This window comes from Ruditapes philippinarum, unplaced genomic scaffold, assembly GCF_026571515.1.
Source record: "Ruditapes philippinarum isolate M1 unplaced genomic scaffold, ASM2657151v2 ctg1146_1_1_1_1, whole genome shotgun sequence".
Classification (NCBI taxonomy): domain Eukaryota; kingdom Metazoa; phylum Mollusca; class Bivalvia; order Venerida; family Veneridae; genus Ruditapes; species Ruditapes philippinarum.
The window spans coordinates 251,178-273,844 of record NW_026853527.1 but is presented as its reverse complement, the minus strand read 5'-3'; the positions used below and the strand labels follow the sequence as shown (position 1 = coordinate 273,844).

General features: G+C 33.8%; 1 protein-coding gene across 1 annotated transcript; it reads left to right on the top strand.

The window, feature by feature from the left end:
• The first annotated feature begins 3,017 nt into the window (after positions 1-3,017).
• LOC132737127 (nascent polypeptide-associated complex subunit alpha-like) lies at positions 3,018-18,711 on the top strand. The gene is made up of 7 exons (XM_060724382.1): positions 3,018-3,140; positions 3,590-3,722; positions 13,003-13,096; positions 13,650-13,780; positions 14,052-14,186; positions 17,918-18,040; positions 18,588-18,711. The coding sequence occupies exons 2-7, from the start codon at positions 3,591-3,593 to the stop codon at positions 18,600-18,602; spliced, it is 630 nt and encodes a 209-aa protein (XP_060580365.1). The 5' UTR covers positions 3,018-3,140; position 3,590; the 3' UTR covers positions 18,603-18,711.
• The last annotated feature ends 3,956 nt before the right edge of the window (positions 18,712-22,667 follow it).

Sequence of the window (22,667 nt, the reverse complement as noted above, 5' to 3'; positions counted from 1 at the left end):
GGACGACATCATATATATAATGACGCGTTTCCGTTCCTCATATCATCTTTTTGGTTCCATATGACTAGCTAAACTTTCATCTTTTAATCTTTTTTATATCTTTTTCAAAGGAAGAAGACGCACGTTATACTCGTATCATCGAAATGCTTTAGCTGAACGTGAATTTTTAAATCATATGAATTATAAACAAAGACACATAAATTCTAAAACACTTTCATAGTTAACTGCTATAAACGTTTGCAAATCTTGTTTTAGTAAGTTAATACACCTGTCGTCAATATCATGCATGGACACCTACAATAGCTTTAAAACGGAGAGGCATTTGGCTCTTTCGTCTTGTGAATAATGGTAAAATTATCCTTAAATATCCCGTTTTTTAATCAAGAACAATGTTACTATCCTTCTTCTCCTTTTTCCAATACTGTACATAACCCGCTCTGGGTCATACGGTAACCGGCAGTAACTTCTGCCAGTTTGGAGTTATCAGTTTTACCAGGTAATTGTATTTAGGTATTACAGTCAACCCAGCCCCGAGTTAACCCGGCCTCAAGTAAATCCGGCCCCAAAATTAGTCAACCCGGTCCCAAAATTGGTCAATCCGGCCCCACAGTATGTCTAATTGGTCAATGCGGCCCCAAAATCGGTTAATCCGGCCCCGAAATCGGTAAATCCGGTCAAAAATTGGTCAATCCGGTCCCAAAATTGAATTTAGAGAATATTCTATTTCATTAAATTATTATGTTTTAGACGATATTTTGTTCTTTCATTTTCCCTTTTGTCTATAAATGATATATTTATTACACACATAAAAAAAAGATTTTCAAAATAAATATAAATAATTTCATATTTATGAAGCATATAATAAAGTTATTGAAAACATTATTAGGGTATAATTTGTCGGTAATTTAATTTCACCAGTTAAGGCTTATATACATAATAGTGATAATGAGATAATATAAACATCAATAATAATGTGTGAGCGTATGCATTTATTCAAACGTGATACATTTTTCAAACATAAAAATGCTTTAACTTATGATGTCTTTTTTGGTACCGTTACTAGTATACTATACTAGTATACTATACTAGTAAATCAAGAGAAAAAAAATTAAATTTATTTTTTAAATAACTAACTTTGGAAATATTTTTCTATTCAGGAAATAATGTGAATAATTATATATCAAGATAAACAGCACAAGAGAATGTATTAAAAAAAAGTTGTTAATTAAACAATAAAGCACATGAGTTAACTAGTTTTGATGACAACGGCTAATGTTATTCTAGATATTATTAATCTTTTTTTTATCTGGCAATAATAATTATTAACATAATTTCTTGAGTAGAAAAAGTTAATGAAGAAAAATTAGTGGCAAATAACTAATAATCTTGCAATAATAATTATTCACATTAGGCTATTTCTTCAGTAGAAAAGTTAATGAAGAAAAAGTAGTGGCAAACTTATAACTAATAATAAAAATAGGGCCGGGTTGACCAGATATCAGATTAACTTGGGGCCGGATTGACTAATTTGGGGCCAGATTCACTTGATATTGTTGAGGATTTTAGCTACTTAGGTGTTAAGTTTAATTATAATGGTAAGTTCAATAAAACTACTAAATACCTGTGTGACCAAGCTAGAAAAGCTATGTTTGCTGTACTTAAAAAATCCAGAACTCTTTGTCTTGATATAGATTTACAGTTACAACTTTTTGACTCCATGGTCACTCCTATTTTGTTATATGGTGTAGAAGTGTGGGGTGTAGGTAACATTGATATTGTAAAGCAATTTCAGTTGAAATATCTTAAACTCATAATGGATGTTAAAAAGTCCACTCCTATAGTGTTATGGTATTTGGGGAGCTTGGTACTCTTCCAATTGATTGTGTCATAAAATGTAGAGTCCTAAATTTTTGGTGCAAAGTCATTAATTCGAAACCTGATAAAGTATGTAATATTATGTACAAACTAATGTTTGAATTGGACCGTCAAAACGTATATCACTCCCCATGGATAGTTTATGTTAAAAAATCATTGCAAGAGCTTGGTTTTGCTGAATACTGGATAAACCAATCTGTGTTATCACCTTCTTATTTTAAAAGTATTGTCAAATCTAGAATCAAAGACCAATATGTTCAAATGTGGCATGAACAGGTGTTTAACTCTAGCAAATGTATCACTTACAGAATTTTTAAATCCTCATTTGAGTTAGAACCCTATTTTAAACTTTTACCTAGAAATCTAGCATTATCGCTGTGTAGGTTTAGATGTAGTAACCATAAACTCCCTATTGAAAAGGGTCGTTATATAGGTTTGGATCATGATTTAAGATATTGCCATCTCTGTCCAAATAATTCTTTATTAGGTGATGAGTTTCATTATATTTTTCAATGTCCTTATTTTAACATTTATCGTAGAAAGTACTTGCCCATTAATTTACGAAGAGGTAACATGTTTAATTTACAGCAATTATTTCAAAATACTGATAGAACTGTATTAATCAAACTGTCTGTTTTTACACAAAGAATAATGTCTATTGTGAAATAATGTTTACCACCTTCTAGTCAGTATCTATTGCCAAGTATTGTCTTTATTTTCATTATTTACTTTTATCTATTTTTATGTATTTTATTTAATTTTTTGTTATTTTTTCATCTTTAAGGTCTCATGACATTTGTAATCGCGTTGTGACACTTCCTATTTAATTTTTGTGGAACTAATTGTACCGGCATGGTGTGGTTGCAGTGTGGGGCTTCATGGGCCCCATGTTGTGGTTGCACCATGTCGCTGCATCACTTCATTTGCGTTTTGGTCAGGAATTTTCATTGTGCGGTTGCATTATGTCTCATTCTAGTCACTCATTTGTAAAGTCATTTATAATTTAAGTATCTCTAGTCTTATTTTTGTATTTATCATGCAAATTATTTTGTCTCAAGCTTTATTTACACATCTGTATTATTTTGTTAATGCTCATTTGTTTGTGAAATTTTACTGTTTATAAAACTTGAGGCCGGGTTGACGAGACCGGTATTTAGTGGTGTGATACCTTGGTAAAATACACACGCAATAACGAAACACAGAGACACCGTATGTGCCTTTTTCCGACATTGCCCAAAGAAGGAGAGACTACACATTAATATCAAGTAAGTATCCAAACTAATCGACTTGATCTACTGTACAAATTGTAACTTTTTACATCAATAATCAAACAAATATATTTATTGAATGATAAATTACTATGTAAGCAAGATTATTGCCCTAGATCATGAAGAAAATAGCATTTATAGGAAGACACTATTTGGCATTTTTCTTTTATTCTGGAGAACATGTGTAGTCACAAGCAAAAGTAATTTGTGATTCCTAGCTTATAATTAGTGTAAGCATTTGAGATCACCGTGCTATCTGCATCCGACCCCGCTGTAATTCCTATGGGGATAATGCAAGCTAAATGAACTATAATCAGATCTACTCCGGACAGGCTGTGCAAGAGACCAACCAGTTGGGGTTTATTCCACAGTGTACTAATAATGCAGGAACTTGAAGAAGTATGTAAATGTTGAAATATATAGTTTACTGAATTCTTAATTTTCAGAATGCCTACTGAAGCTGTTGAGAAGCCTCTGGTAGAGGATGCCAAGGATAACGACTCTGGTTCAGGCACTGAGTCTGATAGTGATGGTTCCATGCCAGATCTAGAAGATCAAGATGTAGCTCAACAAAGTCGGGTAATTTATATGATTTTGGTTTAATGTTACCTTTGGTAAATCTCGCCTTTCAGTGATAATAAAAATTGTTCTCTATAGCGATAAGTAAAATGTTATTAAAGACATTTTCTACAGTTTTATGAAAAATTAATCCTTTCATAAAATTTTCTAAATTTTTTGTATGATGAGTAAAATTTAATGACGAATTTAAAAATAAAAAGAAAAATATATGTTGACGTGTTGGATTTCTTGTAAAATGGCAGTTTCCATGGTAACCGTATATCTAAAAACTGTCAAAATAGCCTAACTGTGTTATAACAAATAGAAAATGTATAAGATAGCTTAAAACACACAACGAGCATTGTTTTATGCAAAGATAACCTTATCTAATGATTCTGTATGAAACAAATGATAATCTGAACATATTTCTTTAAAAAATGAGTTTTCCATGTTCCTCAACCGAACAAAAAATGAGTAAAATAAACATGAATTCTGAGAATAATTAGAGATATTGAAAAAATGGTTTCATAGAATTTTCTAATTTTTTTGTATGTTGTGTAAAATTTAATGACAAATTCAAAAAGAAAAAGAAAAATATATGTTGCCGTGTTGGATTTTTTGAAAAATGGCAGTTTCCATGGTAACCGTATATCTCAAAATTGTCAAAATAGCCTAACTGTGTTATAATAATGTATAAAATAGCTTTTTACACTCACAATAAACATAATTTTATACAAAGCTAGCTTTATCTTAGGGTTCTGTATAAAACAAACGATAATTGGAACATATTTCTTTAAAAAATGAGTTTTCATGCTTTTTAACTAAACAAAAAATGAGAAAAATAAACATGAATTCTGTAAAAAATTAAAGCTATCAAGAAATTTCTTTCATAGAATTTTCTACATTATTGATATATCAAGTATTATTTGATGGTGCATTCAAAAGTAGAAATAAAATATATATGTTGACGTGTTAGTTTTTTGTAAATATGCCGCATATGCCAACTGTCAAAATTACCACGCTTTCTTAAGAAATATCAGTGTTATACTAAATGTATTGTCAAATATACAACAAAAACATGTTGTAATAAAAATTTCTTTTTCTTTTGATGTTATATTAAGTAAATGATGCTGAATATCTTTTTAAAACATATCTAGGGCCATATTATTTTTTTCACTCGACTAACATACCCACCCGAACAGTAAGCAAGTATTCAGAAATTTACAAAGAAAATAATGAAATTCGGAACATTTCTTAGATATTAATTTGTTTTTTTATTCAACACTTTTAAAATATATCATTTTAAACTTCTTTGCCCAGTTGTCTGCCAGTAATCAAGTCGCGACGCACTTTCGTCACTATACCACAAGTGGGTGGGGTAACGCGCGCAGAATTATCATCAATGCTGTCTTACTAATGCTTGGAGAAATCCTTTATGTGATGTTGTCTAAACGACCTCTTATTCTTTTGAACCGATCTCCTTTTGAACATTTAGAAATATCTATTCTGTATTATTTACTCATTATTTGCTTATAGCCGAAATTTAAACACTTATCCGAATACTATTCAACTTGACCTTCATTTGAAGAGTAATTATCCGTGATTATCTTTCTTGGAAGCGCATAAGGATGCGCACAGAAAACTACCGAAAACGTCTTTAATTTCAAATTTATAGGACATAATGTAGAACCATGCATATGATAGTTAAATGACTTACCTATCTAGATGTCTGTATACCAGGTCTGGATGCACTAATATGCCTGTCTAATGAACGGATTAGTTTCACCTGGTCAATGTTGCCTGCAGCACCAATGGCTGCTTCTAGAGGAATCACCCAGAATCCCAATGGGCCCTGTTGCCGTCAGGGGTTACAGCCAATCAAGGTTATGAAGCATAATTATACTCGCGTACTCAACCTATCTCGTACCTAGGTCCGTGAGCACCACACTCCTCCCCATCCTATTTTAAGGTGTTGGTCCACCCTGACGACCTAACCAAACAGGCTCTAATTTCTGGGATGACTTTCCTGGTTCTAACCAGTACTGGTATTGCAACTACTTGCTTTTTACAATTAGCACTATAAGTTACAATACCCCTCCTAGTGATTAAGGTACCTATTCTACCAAAACCACAATTTGCAGATCACAGGTCCTATACCAATGAAACATTTAAATCTAAGATGTTTCGAGGCCTCTAACCACTGATCCAAAGTAATCACCTACGGCTTAATCAGACCTGTCCACTGAGAGCAACAGCCTCCCCTCAATGCACAGCCTCAGCGCGATAACCAGTCAGTTGGAAAACGCGCAACGTGACCCCACCGATCATATCCAGAGCTGCATCAGTACTGAGGGTGTAGTACTTAAGTACCAGTACCAGTACTTGGCAAATTATGCAGTACCATTACCAGTACCAGTACTAGATTTTAGCTCTGTACTGCAGTACCAGTACTTTTTTTGGTGAAGTAATTAAGTATCAGTCCATTTTATTATTCAAAAAAGTTTGAAAAATAAGTGTAAAAAAATTTGCAATAACCCAGCAAAAAACAAAATCAAATTTATTTAAAAGTTCATAACAAATTAAACTTTATATTTTTAAAATAACTTTTTACAAAACAATATTTACAACATATATATATTCATGTCATATCTAATGTTTTAGTAACCAGTCAACTGTATAAATACAATGCAACATCTTTCATTTAAATACAACAGTCTTTTGTTGCCTTTCATACCTTCACACCTCTGTTCAATTTATACCAAAGTAAATAACAACTTTTTATGGTGTTAACAATATCACTTTTTTTCACTTGAAATGGGATTAATTAGAATAGAAGAAATTAATTAGTGTTTATTTTGCGCTTTTACTAGTAAATACAAAGTAATAAAAGATTTTAATAAGGATCTTGTAGGGTAAAGAGTTATTGAGTCTGTTTATCTTAATTTAATTTTTACTTAGTCTTTGGTGCTTTTTATGATAAGTACTATGTTAACATTTGAAAGAATATTGCAGGGCAAATTATCTTTAGATTTGATAACTTACTTTTTCACAAAAAATAAAAATATAGTTAATTTAATTAACAGCTTTATTTTATGAGAAAAATTGATGCTATTTTTAATTTTTATCAAAACCAAAAGTACTGGGTAATGCAGTAGCAGTACCACTTTTTAAGACAGTAATGCAGTACCAGTACCAGTAGTAGCAAAATTTTGTAAGAGTAATTCAGTATCAGTACCAGTACTTGCAAAATCGCTGCAGTACGTACTGCAGTACCAGTACCAGTACCAGTAATGCAGCTCTGATCATATCTGGAGTAGAACTTCTACCTTTCGGCGGACTGAAACATGGAGCTTTGGTCTCCAGGAGTCTGGAATACTCACCTTAATGACCGTCTCCAAATGGTCGTTTGACCGGCAGCTCACAGCAGTGAACTCCACACACATGTTCTGGAACTTCTCCAGCCACCACTGACTGATCCCAAGAGGTATACATCCAACTCACCTAGTGAATTGATCCACCATCACAAGTACAATCCATGTACCCGTTCCATGGGGATTCTGCCTGGTAATCAATTGTCAAATGGCACTTCTCCTGCCAGTCAACTTACCTGCCTTACACTATGAAACAAGCAGTTTCACATCATGGCCAAAACCATACCAGGTATACTCCTCTTTAACTTGTTCCCTATTACATGTTACAACCTGATGACCTGAAGATGGCAGGCTATGATCATGAGAAATAGCCTCCTTTAGATCTTCGGCAATACTTATAGAACACCCTAGTGCTTAGGGTCATCAGATCCAGGCACTAACTTGCCTCAACCTTACAATTGTTGCTAGCCCAGTGATGACAATATACTTTAACATACACAATGTATCACAACTGGCAAGCTATATCAATTTACCCCTTGGTGACTGTTACACTCTTTGGTAAATTTCTCTCCATCAGAGACTTTTTGTTGCAAGGTATGGGCTTGCCATTCCCATTCATTGGTGTCAATGGCTTTAAAACCTTCAGCCCCGTAAACTTTTTGTGCTTTCGCCACCCCCCCCAGAATATGATTTAATGTAAATTTCTGGTCTGTTTTCCCTTTGTAGATGAAGTACTCAAACCCCTCAAAAAGGGCCCCTGGGCTTGTTATTAAATACCCCTTAAAAGCAATTCACCCCAGTTTTTCCCAGGATCGATCAATGCCCCGTGGGATTTTGTATGCCCCCTTTCCCCCATGTCAAAACCTGGACAGTGTTGCAAAAAATTTAAATAACCGAGACAGTCCTTCCCCCACCTTCCCCAATTGCCTTTGTGGCCCCCGGGCCCCCCATAAGCCCTCAAAATGATGTATTCCCTTACACCACAAACAGTCTATTTCCCAACCCTCGATCAGGACAATTTTTCTAAAATGCCCCCCCCCCACAAATTGAAACACAAATAAGGCCCCTTTCTTATGGTTTCCTAAACCAATAACCCTTATCAAATTCTGTTTACAACTGTTGGATCGCCTCATTACATAAGGTTATCCAGGGTGGAAGATGAGCTAACCGATGTAGCTTCAACCGCAAAAAACATCGCGATTTTCATCAATCGCGCCGCCTAGTATCCCTTCTTGCTTACCATGCATGGCTTGTACACCTGTTGGTACTTTCTTACAATTTGAATTGCCCCTTGGCACTAGACGGGGACTGCATACAAACATGATGCCCTGCATCTTTGTCAAGCAGCCCTTGGCAGAAACGACTAATAACTTGCTCTTCAATAAATGAGACTGGCAAGCCCTTGAATGCTCTTACCGCCAGAATCAATAAGTCTTTCTCCAAAATCTTCCAAAGACTCGTCAGGGTTTTGACAAGCCTGCTGGAATTGTGCCTGAAACGCAGCAGGTAAATCATGTTGCCATACCGCGCTTTCCAGCATTAAGCATAGACTCCTATATGAGTCTACCTCTTCTGTGTCATTCAAAATGACAAAGTACTCCATGGCCTTTCCTGTCAAACACCAGCAAAAGACCATTGAGCTTCTCCCCCTCTGACCAATTAGAGGCCTCGCAACCTTAAACTTTAAAATAAAAGCTTTCCAGGAGCCTACCCCATCAAACGTCAGATGCCTTGGTAATGATTTTAATGTATCGATTAACAAGCTGGGCCTACACCTTTCATGTTCAGCCCCATACCCCCTTGGGTATGATGGTTTACCAATGTCGGCCTCAACCATGACAACCCACATGTTGGATATTCTGTTCCTCTAGATTGTGCCAAGGATTTCGTTCCCTCCTAGAAGAGAAATCAATGTCCCTTGGGGTATACCTACTACTAAGATAAGGGTCCCCACAAGATGCATCCTCACCCGATGTAGGTTCCTGACCTTGGCTATCCATTTGTGGACCTTTTGCCATAAGCCGAGAAGCTACATCCATTTCACGCTTCAGGGAAAGCCCTTTACTGGCTTCTATCAACTCATCCTCTTTTCTCTTCAGCTGGCCAACACTTATTGGACGTAAAATCAATAAGTGCTAGCTCATCCTCCGTAAACTTTTTACGGCAAATAACTGACAAAATCTCTGGTGTGATATTGCCACTATTTTCCCTAACTGATAAAAGGGCTACAGCTAATTTCTTACCGATTCCAGGAAATAAGAATTAACTGGTCAATATCACAAAAAATTTAATGCTACAGGGCTATGGAGCCCTGTGACCGGCGCATCCTTTACTGATGAAGCGTCTGCCACGCCTGTCAAGTCATCTTGCTGTGACATGGTTCAATTACTTTGTGTACCAATTACAAGAAAACAACAAAACTTATTTATCAAAAAATAAACAAATTACTCTATTAAATTAATGTTAAATTTAATAAAATACGATGGCAGAACAAAAGCACAAAACTGACTTGGTGATTTCACACTCAACACCGGTAGGCTATTTTCCTTTGGTGTTTCCACGGGAAAAAAATCCGCCAAATTCGAATAATTATCTCAATTATCCAAAAATTACACGTAAAAGTGCCTTATGAAATAAATGCAATTGTCTTTAGACCAATTGCACCTGTTAACAGACACAAGGTTCGATTAGTTTAGGTTTACAAAAATGCCTCACCTAAAATCAGCTGTTTTGCAGATAGCGATTTTTTACTGGCAAAACTGGTACTCAAATTACCGCTGCCACCATTGTAGAACCATGCATATGATAGTTAAATGACTTACCTATCTAGATGTCTGTATACCAGGTCTGGGTGCACTAATATGCCTGTCTAATGAACGGATTAGTTTCACCTGGTCAATGTTGCCTGCAGCACCAATGGCTGCTTCTAGAGGAATCACCCAGAATCCCAATGGGCCCTATTGCCGTCAGGGGTTACAGCCAATCAAGGTTATGAAGCATAATTATACTCACGTACTCAACCTATCTCGTACCTAGGTCCGTGAGCACCACAATAACAATTAGTTTATAGTGAGTACTTTGGTAAATGTTTTTTATAAATTTTTCATTTGTTGCTAAAGCAGTCTTCGAAATTAGCGCCAGTCCGAGGCCCGAGGCCACTAAATTTAGCATCGGTCCGGTGATTATTGCAAGGTTGGTGGTCCGACGGACCAGTAGATTTTTTGTCATGAAAAAATATTATAAGAAAAATTCATCAAAATAATGAAGCAGGGTTCTCTAAAAGATTGATCTTTTTGCCTTTTTTTGCAAATGAAACCCACCAATTCTGTCCTAAATGTTCAAAACAAAGCGAGAGATGTCTAAATTGTATTGAGCAATGGAAGCCGCCATTTTTATGCCACCGCAGCATCTGCGATGCGGTGGCATATAGCGATTCACCTGTGTGTGTGTGTGTTTGTTTGTGTGTGTGTGTGTTATATAGATTATATAGTGAACTTAAAAAATCTTCTTGTGAAAAACCACTAGTCCAATTTCAACCAAACTTGGCAGGATTGATCCTTGGGTGAAGGGCTTCCAAAGTTGTTCAAAGAATTTCATTCCATGCAGAAATCTGGTTGCCATGGCAACCAAAAGGAATTATAAGACTAAATTTAAAAAATCTTCTTGGAAATACCCAAAAGGCCTAGAGCTTAGATATTTTGCATAAGGCATTGTCTGGTAGACCTCTACCAAGGTTGTTCAAATTATAGCCCTGGGGTCAAAATCGGCGCCGCCCCGGGGGTCATTAATTTTCACTATATGTAGATATAATAAAAACTTAAAATACCTTCTTGTAAAGACCCAAAAGGCCTAGAGCTTAGATATTTTACATAAGGCATTGTCTGGTAGACCCTAACCAAGATTGTTCAAATTATAGCCCTGGGGTCAAAATTGGCCCCGCCCGGGGGTCATTGATTTTCACTTTATGTACATATAGTAAAAACTTAAAATACCTTCTTGTAAAGACCAAAAGGCCTAGAGCTTAGATATTTTGCATAAGGCATTGTCTGGTAGACCTCTACCCAGATTGTTCAAATATAGCCCTGGGTCAAATCGGCCCGCCCTGGGGGTCATTGGTTTTCCTTATAGTAAAAAACTTATAGTAAAAACGTTTCTTCTAGCAATTGACAAATGCTAGAGGTTAGATATTTTGCATGAAACATTGTGAAGTAAACTTCTAGCAAGATTGTTCAAATTAGAGCCCTGGGGTCAAAATTGCCCCACCCGGGGGTCATTGATTTTCAATATATACATATAGTAAAAAATCAAAAAATCTTATTGTCTGAAGGTACAAGGCTTAGAGCTTTAATATTTGTTAAATGGTATCATCTTTAGGTACGCTACCAAAGTTGTTCAAATTTTGCCTCTAGTGTCAAAATTTGCCCCGCCCAAGGGCCATAGGTTTTCCTTATATGTATATAGTAAAAACTTTAAAAAATCCTCTTCTCTAAATTTACAAAGACAAGAGTTAAGATATTTTGCATGAAACATTATGTAGTGAACCTCTAGCAAGGTTGTACAAATTATAGCCCTGGGGTCAAAATTGGCCCCACCCCCCAGGGGTCATTGATTTTCACTATGTACATATATTAAAAAATTAAAAAAATCTTCTTGTCTGAAGGAACAAGGCTTAGAGCTTTGATAGTTGGTATATAATATCATCTATGGGTCCTGTACTAAAGTTGTTTTAATTATGCCCCTAGTGTTAAGATTGCCCTGCCCAAGAGGCGATAGTTTTCCTTATATGTATAAAGTAATAACTTAAAAAATCTTCTTCTCTGAATTGAAAAATCTTCTTCTCTGAATTGACAAAGGCTAGAGGTTAAATATATGGCATGAGACTTTGCAAAGTGAACCTTTACCTAGATTGTTCAAATTATAGCCCTGGGGTCATAATTGGTTTTGCCCCGGGTGTCATTGATTTTCATTATGTACATAAGCTACAGCTTAGATATTTGACTTGAAATGTTGTTTGGTGGACTGTATCAAGATTGTTTTGAATTAAACCCTTGGGTCCAAAATTTTGCCTTGCCCAATGGGACAGTGACCTACTTTCTTGTCGTTTGATGTACAGCTATGAAATTTGAACCATGTGCACAGATTAAATCATTAAGATGTAAAGTGAACTTTGATTTCAGCTGACCTAGATTTTGACAAAGTGTCTTACTGTGTTGTCCTTTGATGTAGTCATGAAATTTAGGCTGTGTGAAATATGACCTTCACCACCAAATTCACTAGACTCGAGTGCATTGATATATTCCTACTCTGATCTTTTATTGAGTTAACAACAGATTTAACCACTAATCTCATAATAAGAATAAGATTGGTCAGGGATCTATGCATTATGACAATCTTCAAAATTGTATAGAAACAAAAAAATCTGTTCCTACACTACTATTTAGTGTTGTATTAATGCGGTGGCATAGCATTTTTCTCAAATGCAATCTTGTTTTTTCTTGGATATTTTCCGTACCGCACTGTACAGTTACGGAAATTAAACCATTGTTTATTATGGTCATTATTTAGCTATGATTTTGTCATTATTGAGTTAAGTAAATATTTTGTGTGAAAGTAATTTGTTTGAAGCAAATTGCATTGTTCATGTTCAATTCTAGTCAATTTTGCCTAAACATTTGGTCCTTAAAGATTTTTCAAAGCTGTCAACCTATGGCCCAGAATACAAGACGTATTATGCTTCTTTCAAAATTATCAAGGGAAGCATGATAAAGTGTTTTCCTGTTCCCATCAATTAATTACCTATCTATGTATTTGGTCCGTCTAAAAATCACCAGGTCCAGTAAGATTTGATATTTTACTGGCCCGAATGTCCTGTGCCTTTTAAAGTTTTTCGTGAAGACTGCTAAAGCTGAAACTTTTGTATTGTATTTAAGGTTGCTGAAGCAGCTGGTTTACCAGAAGAACTTGTCAGCAAAGCTAAACAAAGTAGGAGTGAAAAGAAGGCCAGAAAAGCAATGTCAAAGCTTGGTAAATTTCATAACACTAGTGACTTGAATTATTTTCCGCTTCAGTTTTGAAGTGTAAATCCATCATGTGTGCTCTTTTTTACAGAGGAATAAGATATATTCATCTATATTTTGGTGAAAAAGTGGAAAGATATAATGTATTTGAATACACTAGTCTTGATGCCTAGATAATTTTAGAAGCTCGTTTGTTCAGATGTACAGGATAATACAATTTCAAACCTTTGTTATAAGGATAACCATTTTAAATTGTCATATAAGATTATAATGAGAAAGTATGGGGAAAAAAAGATTCGTAATTTAAAATCTAATCCCATCAGTTTGTTGGCTGGCTTGTAATGATGAGAATTTCTTTCCCCGTCTTATCGACATATGACGATTGAAGTAAAATTTGTCAAGCCAAGATTTTCTGATGCAAGCCCAAACTGTGTTTTCCCTTTTTGAGCAACATGTTGTATTCATTTATTTGTTGCAGTAATGATAATTTTGTTGAAAGATATATGTAAATATAACACTTGATGTTAGTTCAGGAGTACAGGATAATATAAATATTACAGGTTTGAAACAAGTTACTGGAGTGACCAGAGTGACTATCAGGAAATCCAAGAATATCTTATTTGTGATTGGACATCCAGATGTTTACAAGAGCCCAGCATCTGACACATACATTGTTTTTGGTGAAGCTAAGGTAACTAGTAAAAAGAGGCTTTTGATATTTCAGTTAGAACTTAGGAAAGCTTTGTTTTTCTGTTTTAAATTAATAATTATATTTACAATGCTTTGAAATATACATTTCACCCATTTTATCAAAGGCGCTACTTGTCCAGAGTTTTATCATTTTCAGAACTGTATTGATTATAATGAGATGAATAAACTTGCGTATTAGAGGGATTGGCACTACTCGGAGACGGATGATCAATTTTAATCATGAAATAAACTAAAAATGTATTTTACTTCAGATTGAAGATCTGAGTCAGCAAGCACAGATGGCAGCTGCTAAAGATTTCCAGAGACAAGATCACCCAGCTGGTCTTGGAGATCTGCCAAGTACAGTATCACAGCCAATACAAGAGGAATCTGAGGAAGAAGATGAGGTACATTTCTTTGTTTGTTCTATTTGTCATCTGTCTGGGAAAATTTCTGTTTCTTAAAATATTAATTGACCGAGATATAAGAAAGAATTGGACACAAGCTTGGTATTGACTTCTTATCATTCTGATACAGAATCCTGGTCGTGATTGACTTCAAGAAATGTTAATATTGTTATCATGAAAAATACAAGTCAGGCATCAAAAAATATTTTCAGATTTACTTGTCCTGCATGTTTTCTGAAATTCTGCTTGTAAATAGCAAGTGGAATTTTCTATCTCTGCAAGTTACATGAAATCATGAGGCCATTAAGTATAGTGAGCATGTGTATGATGAGAATTCTTTCCCCGTCTTATCGAAAAATGACGATTGAAATTGATTTTATGTCAAGCCAAGATTTTCTGATGCAAGCTCACTTGTCAGTTTATTTTGGAAAGAAAGTTTTGATTTGATAAGGTTATCTAGTATGGAAATAGAATAAAATATGAATATCTTCAGCATGGATGATAAGTGTTGAGTAACTTTCTTTGAGTGAACTTGAAAAACTTGTAATGATGAGAATTTCTTTCCCCGTCTTATCGACATATGACGATTGAAATTGATTTTATGTCAAGCCAAGATTTTCTGATGCAAGTTTTTCATAAGTTTTCAGGGCATTTTTTGTCAAAATTGTGAAGGGGCCTGCACCTGTTCATTTTGTGAAAAAAGCGCGATTTGTTATAAAATTGTGAAAAAAAATTACATAGCATTTGGTATTTAGTGACAATTTTAAACTAGAAAATCTGCTTCAAGTCGATACTTTAACCCGCTAAACATGTGCTAAAACCATTTAACTTGATTAAATCTACTATAACCGTGTTCTTGAGATTGGCGTAAATCATGTTTTACTGGAAGGTAATCAATGTATTTCAAAGACAAAGTCCCAATATTTTGTGAAATTTTTTTCCCGCCACTTTGTGAAAAAAAAGTGCAATTGTGAAGGGGCCTTATACCGGCCCCTGTTATAGAAGAAAAAAAAAAGCCCTGGTTTTTGTTTGGAATTGGATGTGATATATTTCCTATAAAGTTCTGAATATGCTGAAAAAACTATTTTAAGTGTCTTTATCGAGATTTTTTGAACATAGTTAAGTTATTGCATCTGTTGCAACAAAATGCACTTCATAGTTTCCAGTGATTATAGTTTATTATTTAATTCAGCATTACAAAATGTTTTTAGTAATCAGTGGTGTCTCCCACTTAATTGATTTTGGGGAGAAATGTTGTTAAAATTGCTTACTTGGGAAGTAAAAAAGCTGTGGTAAGTTCTAATTTTTGGGAAAACTTCATGATTTTAAAGAAAATTTCAATGGGGAAAAGGCCTTTTATATGAAAATTTCTTTCCCCGTCTTATCGACATATGACGATTGAAATTGATTTTATGTCAAGCCAAGATTTTCTGATGCAAGTTTTTTGTTTGGAATGGGATGTGATATATTTCTGAATGTGCTGAAAAAATTATTTAAGTGACTTCAGCAGCAAAATAAAATGTTAATTCAGGTTTATCTTGTCTTGATTCAGATTGTTTGAACATAGTAAAGTTATTGCATCTGTTGCAACAGAATGCACTTTATAGCTTCCAGTGATTACAGTTTATTATTTTATTCAGCATTATAAAATGTTTTTAGTAATCATTGATGTCTCTCACGATTTTGGGGGGAAATGTTGTTAAAATTGCTAATTTGGGAAGTAAAGAAGCTGTGGTAAGTTTAAAATTTTGGGAAAACTTCATGATTTTAAAGAAAATTTCAATAGGAAAGGCCTCTTATAAAGGGAGGAAAATCACTGGTTATAAGTCAGGAAAAAATCTTAATGCAACTTGATTGTGCTCAAATCAAGCAATATAATGGTCCTATTATGCTTAAACACCAAAATAAACTTAGGACTTTGTCACTTGAATTTTGTTACATGTGTTATGTTGGAATCGTTTAAAAATATGAATTCTTATGACTGCTTGCAATGATGAGATTTCTTTCCCCGTCTTATCGACACATGAAGATTGAAATTGATTTTATGTCAAGCCAAGATTTTCTGATGCAAGCTGTTCTTAGAATTTTTAGTTTCCACAGCAAGACAATGTATATTTGATAAATAAATTAATATATAAATTTTATCTCATACCAAAGTTATTTTGACTCAACTTCATTAATTTTGCAGTGAGTACTTCTCTAAAGATAATTATGAATTATGTTAGAAAGGATAAATAATATTGACTTCTTTCTTCTACATTGAAATTTCCTGCATATACATTTTACAATCCTTAGATTTCTTTGTTAGTTTTTTTTTTTAAAAAAATTATTCTACTATATTTTGTTTTCTGCTTGTAATGATGAAAATTTCTTTCCCCGTCTTATCGACACATGACGATTGAAATTGATTTTATGTCAAGCCAAGATTTTCTGATGGAAGCATTTGAAAACAAAAATTTGTGCTGAAATTGCTTTTTGTTCACAAATGTGGAGCATTTTAAAACATACATCTTTTTCTTAAATTTTCTTAATCTTTTGCTTATGAAACATTAAATGAAGATGAAAAGGTTTGACAGTTAAGAAAGATAAATTATAGGTAAAAATCTAAACTTTTGCTACCAGGATTATCTTTAAAAGAAGTATTTTCGAAAATGTAATTTCTGGTTAAACAGATTTTTGTGGTCCTATTAGTGTTATGATTGCTGGCTTGTAATGATGAGAATTTCTTTCCCCGTCTTAACGACAAATGACGATTGAAGTAAACTTTGTCAAGCCAAGATTTTCTGATGCAAGTCCATATTGTTTTACTTTGATGTTATTGTTACAGGGAATTACCAAACTGTCAAGTTTTATCTTGGATTGAATGAAGTGGATAATTTTGACGTGTTTTAATGATTTGTTAATTTTCTGATAATTTCTCACGCACTTTTTCTTCTGTAATGATTTGATTGGAGATTGTAAAAAAACACTTTTTATGAACTCAAGTTTTTTAGAGTTTGTAGATAGTAAGGGGAAAACTTGTTGCCTTCCATGTGGTTATGAAAACCTTTTCTCTATTTAATAGAATTTATCGTAAAACATGTCGAAACTAAACTTGCTATGATGAAAATTTCTTTCCCCGTCTTATCGATATATGACGATTGAAATTGATTTTATGTCAAGCCAAGATTTTCTGATGCAAGTTGTTATTGCCAATGCTTAATAGCCCAGAAAGATCATGGTTTATATAAATATTGGTTTCTGTTTTGGAAAATAAAAACAACCACACCAATTATAAAAGTAACTTTCACATGGAGGTGATACTTCTGACTTTAAGACGTCTTTAGAACCATGATCAAACATTAAAGTTTTTACAGTCTAACTAAATCACAAACTTCATGTATTTTAATGTATTAGCATTTTACAAATTATGATAATAGAAACCTTCCACTCACTACCTAATGTCAATGTCAGAAAAAATTAGGAATTAATATTAAATTCTGACACTGCTTGCAATGATGAGAATTTCTTTCCCCGTCTTATCGACATATGACGATTGAAATTGATTTTATGTCAAGCCAAGATTTTCTGATGCAAGCAGAGATGAAAAAATCAGCGTAAGGTTAGTTTTTCATAGATGACCAAGATTGATTATAATACCAGATTTGAAGATTATATTATAGCATATGCCACATCTGACAAAAGCTGTTTTGTAAAGACTGAATTGTAAATTTGTTTGTTGTATATTTCAGATTGATGATTCTGGCGTGGAGCCAAAGGACATTGAGCTCGTCATGTCACAAGCTAATGTTTCTCGGAACAAAGCTGTTAAAGCTCTCAAAAATAACGGAAATGATATCGTTAACGCTATAATGGTAAGTTTAATACATTAAGTCAGCTGTATTTCAGTTATATACACTGAACAACTTAAGCAGTGCTTTTGGAAACTGATGCTATTTGCTCATTAATATTGTGTATAAAATGAATAGAATTTTACAGTCTCGTTTGTTTTTGTTTTCAGAAAAGCAACAGTTGTACTTTTTCTAAGGTTATTAATAACTTTATGTCATAAGGGCTTGTAATGATGAGAATTTCTTTCCCCGTCTTATCGACACATGATGATTGAAATTGATTTTATGTCAAGCCAAGATTTTCTGATGCAAGCTCCTTTGTTGATAATCTAGTACACAATAATTGAATTTTGTCAGATTCTGTATACTCAAGAATTTGGATGCAATATTGTTCTAGTTGAAATATTCTTAAACCTTTTTGTAAGAAAGTTAATTCAATATGTTAGTGATATTTAAAAGAGTATTTCTTGATATCATATATCTGGAGAAATAAGATTCGAAATTATGTTTTTCTCCTGATGTTAATGTAAAATACATGTATATAATGAGAATTCATGTGTTCTATTTTCAGGAGTTAACGATGTAACATAGAACTTCCCTGTATGTGTGCGTGTGTCCGTGTATGTTCCTTCTTGATTGTCATTTGTACTGTTGCCATTATGAGCAAAAAGAAAATAAACTCCTATTTAAATCAATGTATTGTTTTGGATATTTCATTTACCAGAATATATACAAGATAAGATTCTATTTGGCAGTCTTTTTTGATGTCCTTAAAGCTGATTTTAGACTGAGAAAAAGTTATCCCACAATCCTTATTAAAAATGTCTAAAAAAATTGATTGCAAATTGTACCAGAACTGAGTCTGATACAATAAATTATTGGTCAGAAAGCACACTGAGATACCTCTTCAAATAAAGATGTATGCCTACCAGTTGCGAGACTGACGTAAATGTACTGAAAGGAACCCCTCCAGGAGTGAGTTTGTGTTTCCACTTTTAAGAAATGTTGCATATTGCTTTTTGTAAAAAACATTTTGCTGAATTTATATGAAATAATGGTGTTATTCAAATACAGGCATTCTAAGTTCTAACTGTTGAAGCATTTAATCTCAAAATTTGTGATGGAAAAAAAATTGGCTTTTTAGTGACCTTGACCACTAATGAAAAATGTATTGCAGTTTCACAAAGCACTGGATGACATGTTGAATTTTTAAAGTTTTTTTCCTGAGCCAAAACGCAGTTACTAGAAGTAAAGCCTTGCTCAGGATTGCTGGTTACTGGTTATTTTGTGCCATATACCAAATGCTATTCATTGTTGATGAAATTGTCTGTCCCAAGTCGTGATTTTAAATGCAATGACTGAATGAGAAGGTATTAGTGTGCACTGCTGTTGCCTAGAAGTGCAGTGTCCATATTTTTTGGAGTTCATCCCTTTACTTGATTCTTGCCCAAACATAATGAAGGTACAGGGTGAAAGTTAATACAAGGATTGATCTTGAGGCAACAAAAAAATAGTGAATTATTTACCTATATAACTTTGTAATCTTGTGGAAAACTTGGTTTCAATAGAAATATTCATAAATGGATAGACTTTGTTGAGAAGTGTAATGCCCAAAATCATCCCCTCAAACTGACTGACTTCATTTACTAATAATTTTGTATTAATTGAAATTAATTCACACTAAGGCCTTTTAAATAGAATTTCGTCAGCACAAAGCGCTCAAGGTAGGACGTTTTAGACCAGTTTGTCCTGGTGTCCACATTTTAGGGGTAGTCACAGTCCTGATGGATCTTATTGTTCCACTCGATTAAGTCTTGACAAGTTCAAACATGGTTCATCTGAAGTACAAAAACTAGATAACAAGCTTGAACTGAAAACTGTAATACATTTCTGATATTGTTCCTCTCGACAATATCTTGAACAATTTGGTCAAAACACTAGGTCACCTGGTGAACATCTGGGTCTGATATACAGATTTTATAATGCATTTATTCCAAGACCTAAAACGAACAATTACCAAGCCCTGACAAAATTGCGTGTACGTTCTTGATTGTCAAATATTGTAGATCCAATCTCATTAAAATCATACCATAACTGTCGCTCCAGTACCCTTTGTAGCTAATAATAACGGAGCAGAAACGATGATCTGATTTTAATGAGATTATTGTTTGTACCCTAATCACATTGACAAACATGAAAATCTAACAGTAAGTACTAAGAATTGCGATGAAACGAGGAAACTTACGTCGAATTTGAAGGGACCCGTGCAAAAAAAGTTATTAGCTTTTAAAAAACAAAACAAATGAGAGTTCAACTACACATTGTCGCAAAGTTGAGCTTCCCTGCATAAAGGGTCGAGTGCTTTAATCAAAATAATCGGATGAAAGACCGTGTGGCAGTGGTCTATATGAAACTTAGCCAGGTATAAAAATACCTGTATTTATATAGAGACCTATATTTATATGGAAACCTATTTGAGAAATACATGCATTGCTTGGTGTAAGCCAAATTATAACTGAAAAGGCAAAATCGTCTATATACATGTGTATAAAAACACCCGTGCTTATGAAAGAGACATTACACATTGATCTCGATTGATTATTTGTCTTTCCCAATTATGTAAAGTAGTTTTGGGGGAAAAATGAGGCAGTTCTTAAAATGCATAAAGGTACGCGCACCCTTTAATTATATTCATAGAATAGTAGCCATTACATGTCGGTACCAGCAGAAAACTGCTTCTTTGTTGTTGAGTGACAGTTGGGAAAACAGAGGAGGATGATGACAACAACTTCGATTATACAATATCAAAAATAGTGTTAAAGCCCCCAAAAAATTAAATACCAGAAATGCATCACTTATACAATTTCACATAATTTGAAACGGGCACACATTCAAAAGAAATGGGCAAACTATTTAATTACAATGTATTTTTTTTTTATTTAAACATATTTTATTGCTCTCTTTTTACACATTTATAACATAATAATATCATAATATAAATACAAAAGTAGCAAAAGAGTTGAACCACGAGTTCTTACAACATCAGCAAACGGTTCTTCCCTGGTATATGGAATTATGTAATAATAATAAGACAGTTACAAACCAAAATGTATGATAGTAGAGCAATTGGGGGGAAAATGCACAAGGATAAAGAAGAAGAAAACATTAAATAAAAAGAAAAGAAAAAAAGGGGGATAGAGTTCAGAATGTAGGGATATCAATTGAACGTGGCAAGTAGTATAGATAATATAAAATGTTAAGATTCATATCTACACGATAATTTAATAAATATTTGTACCTTATCAAAAATAAATGAGTTATTCTCATCAGAAAGAGATTCTTTTCCAAACAAAATGGTCTTTACGGTCAAAGGATTGAAACTGCGAGTTGAGCGGAATAATTGCTCTCTTATTTCGTTATATTTGGGATATTTAAAAATGTAATGTTCGGCATCTTCAATACAGGATCCCAGATAGCATTCTATATGGGACCCATGTGGGGCCCATATGGGCACCTATATGGGTCCCATTTGGGCTGCCCATATGGGCCCCATATAGGAAGTGCAACCGGGTTCCAAATGGGTCCCATCTGGGCAGCCCTTATACTCAATATGGGATTCACATGGGCCCCATCTGGGCAGCCCATGTACACAATATGGGCCCCACATGGGCCCCATATGGGCAGCCCTTGTACTAAATATGGGTTTCAAATGGGCAGCCCAGATACTTCCATTATGGGTAGATTTTGAATTCCGGGGTAGATCTATTTTCAATTACTTCAATTATAAGTTTGCTGAGCGTTTAGATAGCAACCGTTTGCTACAGAGCATGATTCTTGTACTTGCGTTAAATATTCAAGTGATGTTTTAACTCATTCTGTTTCCTGGAACAGACAGATTATGGCACAAAGCCTTTATGATCATGCAAGAAAACAATACACAATGTATATGCTTTAACAATGTAACTTTATTTAGTAATCTCACTTATGGTAAGTGTATATCATATATATACAGATTCTCAATACATTCTATGGACGCCTGATGTCAACAAAGAAACCTTTACTTATGTAAATAAACTTAGAAAAGTGTACAATATAAAAATCCAAGTAAACTGTACATATTTGTAAATCCACAGAATTTCATTTTGACTACATAGTTTTTAATTCAAAAATACAGAAATATTAATTATTATTCAAAAAGTCCCAGGTAGTAAATATTACTTTGGTACACTAAATAAGCAACATGTAATGGAAAACTGTTTATAATGTACGAACAAAATAATTAAAAATGCAGTTTTATAACATTAGATACCTTACAGATCACTATAAGGAAAAATGAAACTTATGCTAGACACTGGTAAAACTTTACAGAAGGTCTTTGGAACTCCAAGAAATATATGTGTATAATGTTTAAATTTCAGTAAATCAACAGTAAGACCCTAAATGTCTTTTTAACTTTCTACATAATTCATAGAAAAAGTATTATACATTTACTGTAATTCATTACAAATTTCTATCTACCAATTACTTTCATTTTCAAATGATATAGATCTACATCAATTAATATAAAAAGTTGTTCATAACAACCATGTATTACACTTTGGTATGATAGTGCTGAAGAAAAAAATGTTATGCAGCTCGTGAAAAGTAACAA